The sequence below is a fragment of the Propithecus coquereli genome, unplaced genomic scaffold (genome assembly GCF_000956105.1).
Source record: "Propithecus coquereli isolate 6110/MARCELLA unplaced genomic scaffold, Pcoq_1.0 Scaffold9, whole genome shotgun sequence".
Taxonomy (NCBI): domain Eukaryota; kingdom Metazoa; phylum Chordata; class Mammalia; order Primates; family Indriidae; genus Propithecus; species Propithecus coquereli.
The window spans coordinates 10607471-10610793 of record NW_012155284.1 but is presented as its reverse complement, the minus strand read 5'-3'; the positions used below and the strand labels follow the sequence as shown (position 1 = coordinate 10610793).

The 3323-nt window shown below is 35.2% G+C and overlaps 1 protein-coding gene across 1 annotated transcript in view; it reads left to right on the top strand.

The window, feature by feature from the left end:
• The window catches only part of BDP1 (B double prime 1, subunit of RNA polymerase III transcription initiation factor IIIB), a 94064-nt gene that overhangs the window by 86919 nt on the left and 3822 nt on the right, over positions 1–3323 (top strand). The window contains exons 37-38 of the mRNA XM_012664491.1: positions 892–1159; positions 2768–3014. Coding sequence (XP_012519945.1) covers positions 892–1159; positions 2768–3014 — 515 coding nt within the window. The remainder of the gene's footprint in view (positions 1–891; positions 1160–2767; positions 3015–3323) is intronic.

Here is a 3323-nt window from a genome sequence, read left to right as displayed (position 1 = left end):
CATTTTAGGAATAAGAAAGTTAAATATAAAGGCATTTTTAAAAATAAGTTCATAACTTTACCCTGAAAATTAGTTTAGTGCTAGAGATCTTTTCAAGTTTAAGTCACTTAAGAGATTCAAAAGATCTTAGAGTCTTCTGTTTTTATAAGAATTTAAAATCTTTTAGGGTATGAAACCATTTAGGGTCAATTTCCCTCATAACTAAGTCAGCCAACGATTTATCCTATCTGTCTCGTTCTCTCCAGTGAAAGTATTAAACAAATCACAGCATTATTGAAATATTAGTGAATATGTTGTAGACCAACTTTAATAGGATTATTTCGTTTAGCAGGTATACTTACCAACTTCATTCTACTCCATGTAACTATAATGTTGTCACTGGGAACATGGCCTTAGAAACAGGTGTCCTAAGGGAAAATGGATTTTTTATTTAACAAGAAATTTATGATTTTGTCCCAATTCATTTCTGTTTGGCTTTCATCTACTATTAAGGAAAGAGAACTCTTTAGCTAAACTTGAGTAATATCCAAGAATTAACCACCTATATTTTTGATTGGTTTAGCTTCTGCATTTTAACAAGCCTTAGATTTTTAGGAAGTGATAACCCTTTCATTTATAAATTCAGGAATTATTTCTGGAAAAAGATTTTCTAGGTCAAAATATATTGATATGACTATTTTGTATCTGAGTGCAGAAGCTGTTACTGTAGCTTTTAACTAGTTATAATATTCTTAATAATTTCAGTAAACCAATAAGTATAATTTAGCTTACTCTTACTAGGGTGGGTTTATTATAGAATACCATGGCTTTTTTTTTTCCTTCAAATATGGTGATTAAACTGAATATGTTAATTTTAATATGTGTGCTTACAATTTGCTTTCTTTTTTGAAGGGGAGTCTTACAAGGGACAAAGTCTTTTTTCTACCTCAGGAAGCACACATACAACTCCAGAACCTCAAAAAGAACAAGTTGAACCAACTTTTCAGAATATAGGATCAAGATCTCTTGATAAAATAATAGATACACATACAGAAAAGAATATGCCTCATTTACCTCGGGATGAGATGATTGTGTCTGATAAGGAGGAAAGAACTGATGCTGCTTCTAAGTCTGAGCAAATGGAAAACAGAACATCATCTTCAAAAACCCCACTATCCAGGTATCATGAAAAAATCTTTAAGACATCTCTTTCTTTCTCTCCGTCTCTGGATAAATGTGACCTATATTTAACAGATATATAAAGATGAAATCCAATGCTAAGGATGGTGTTTAATAAACATATTCCTCCATCAGTAATGTAAAGGAAAGTTTCAGCAAAGGAAATATAGTAATGTTTGAGATAAACATGTATTTTATACAATGAAAGCGTAACTTTAGTGCCGAAACTTTGACTATTTTAGATAGTCAAAGTTTGATGTATGTCAAATGTGGGATAGAATATATCACACATTTACTTTTCTAGATCATTCATGGTTATCTTGATCATTACATATTCTCCTGTATACAGTAGCTACTGATGCACATATAAATGGTATGAGACAGAGGACTGACATCAGAGGTAGTTCTGGAAGCTGTTTTATTGAAGTCACAAATAATGTGTCATTCTTCCCCCTTGTGGGGTATCATAGAAGTAAACAAGACTTTCTCCCTATAAGAGTAAGTGTTGGGATTTAAGGCCAAAGCCAACTTTTCCCACATTGTTTTCCTCGTACTCTAGAAGTAAGTCTCCCAAGTTATCAATAATTATTGGCTTGTCAGCAAAATTCAAAACATTAACATGGTATTAGTGAGTTTGGTGGGGGCAGGACATGTACTAGCCTCCACTAAGGGAAAGGGAAGGAAAGGACATGTGTAGCTTAAAAAAGCATATTTAATATGTTTGTTGTTTTTATTATCTAAATTACAGAAAGTAAAGTTCAGCAATACCTTTTCTGGCCTTAGAGATGTGCTGAAAATAGAATGAGAGCCAGGCACAGTGGTGTGTGTACCTTTCGTACCCACTACTCAGGAAGCTGAGGCAGGAGGATCACTTGAGCCCAAGAGTTCAAGGCCGTAGTGTGCAATGATTGTGCCTGCGAATAGCCACTGCACTCCAGCCTGGGCAATACAGTGAGACCCTGTCTTTAAAAAAAAGAAAGAAAAAAAATAGAAGGAGGCAAGTGTCATAGGATCATGGGGGTTTGGATTAAAATAGGTTGAGAAGCAGTGTTCTTGAATAGAGATAAGCCAACATTTTTTGTAAAAGGGCATATAGTACATATTTTAAGCTTTGTAGGCCACATTGTCTCTGTTGCAACTATTGAACTCTGCAGTTATAGCACAAATGCAACCATAAACCATATGCAAACAGATGAGCATAGCTGTGTTCAGTAAAACATATTCACAAAATCAGGTGGTGGACTACATTTGGCCTATGGACTGTAGTTTGCAGATCCCCTCTCCTCAGCCTTGCTGCTCAAAGTATAGTCCTGGGACTAGCAGCATGGACATCATTTGAGGACTTAATAGAAATACAGGATTCAGGCTACACCTGTTACCGAAATTGAATCAATCTTCATTTAAATAAGATCCTCAGGTGATTGTATGCACTTTTAAGTTTGGGATACACCACTTTAGAGTAAGCCTTGTCCTTTGTCACAAATAATTGTCGTAGCATAGTGATATCAATACTTAGTGAGTGTGCCATTTTAGCATTAATGGAAAGAAGTTGGTATTAAGAATGTTTCTTCCTGGATATTCTTGAATGTCTTTACATTTGCATTTCTAGACCTGGCAGAAGACCCTTGGGATTTTTGTCTTTAATTTGTTCAAAGAATAGTTTGGAGTCTGATGAACCTACTCAGGTCCATAATAAGAAGCGCCTAAAACCTCTTATACCTGTGTCAAGACAGAATTTGAAAAGATCCAATCCATTCAGTGAAAGCCAGAAAAAAAATCAAGAGTCCTCTGATCTGCTTCCATCTCCAAGTGTTGTTAATAATCATTCTGAGAATATTGGCTGTTCAACAACGCAGGTATGTGATAACTGAAACAATAAAATGAATTGGATTTCAGACTCAACTAGGGAAAACGTGGTAATTGTTATTTGGATGTCAGAAATTATTTTAGAGCATCTCCCATCCATCTCTTCCCCACCTTACGCCTCTATACTGGAAGCAGAAAAGGTACTGAATTAGGAAATTACTACTAATTTAGTATAGAGCTGTTGAACTAGCCATAAATGGACACTTGACTGCCAAAGACCCTTCTGACTTGTGGAAGCAAAACAAAGCAGTGCTTGCATTTTATTGGCCTTAGGAAAAAGATCAAAGCTTTATGCAGTG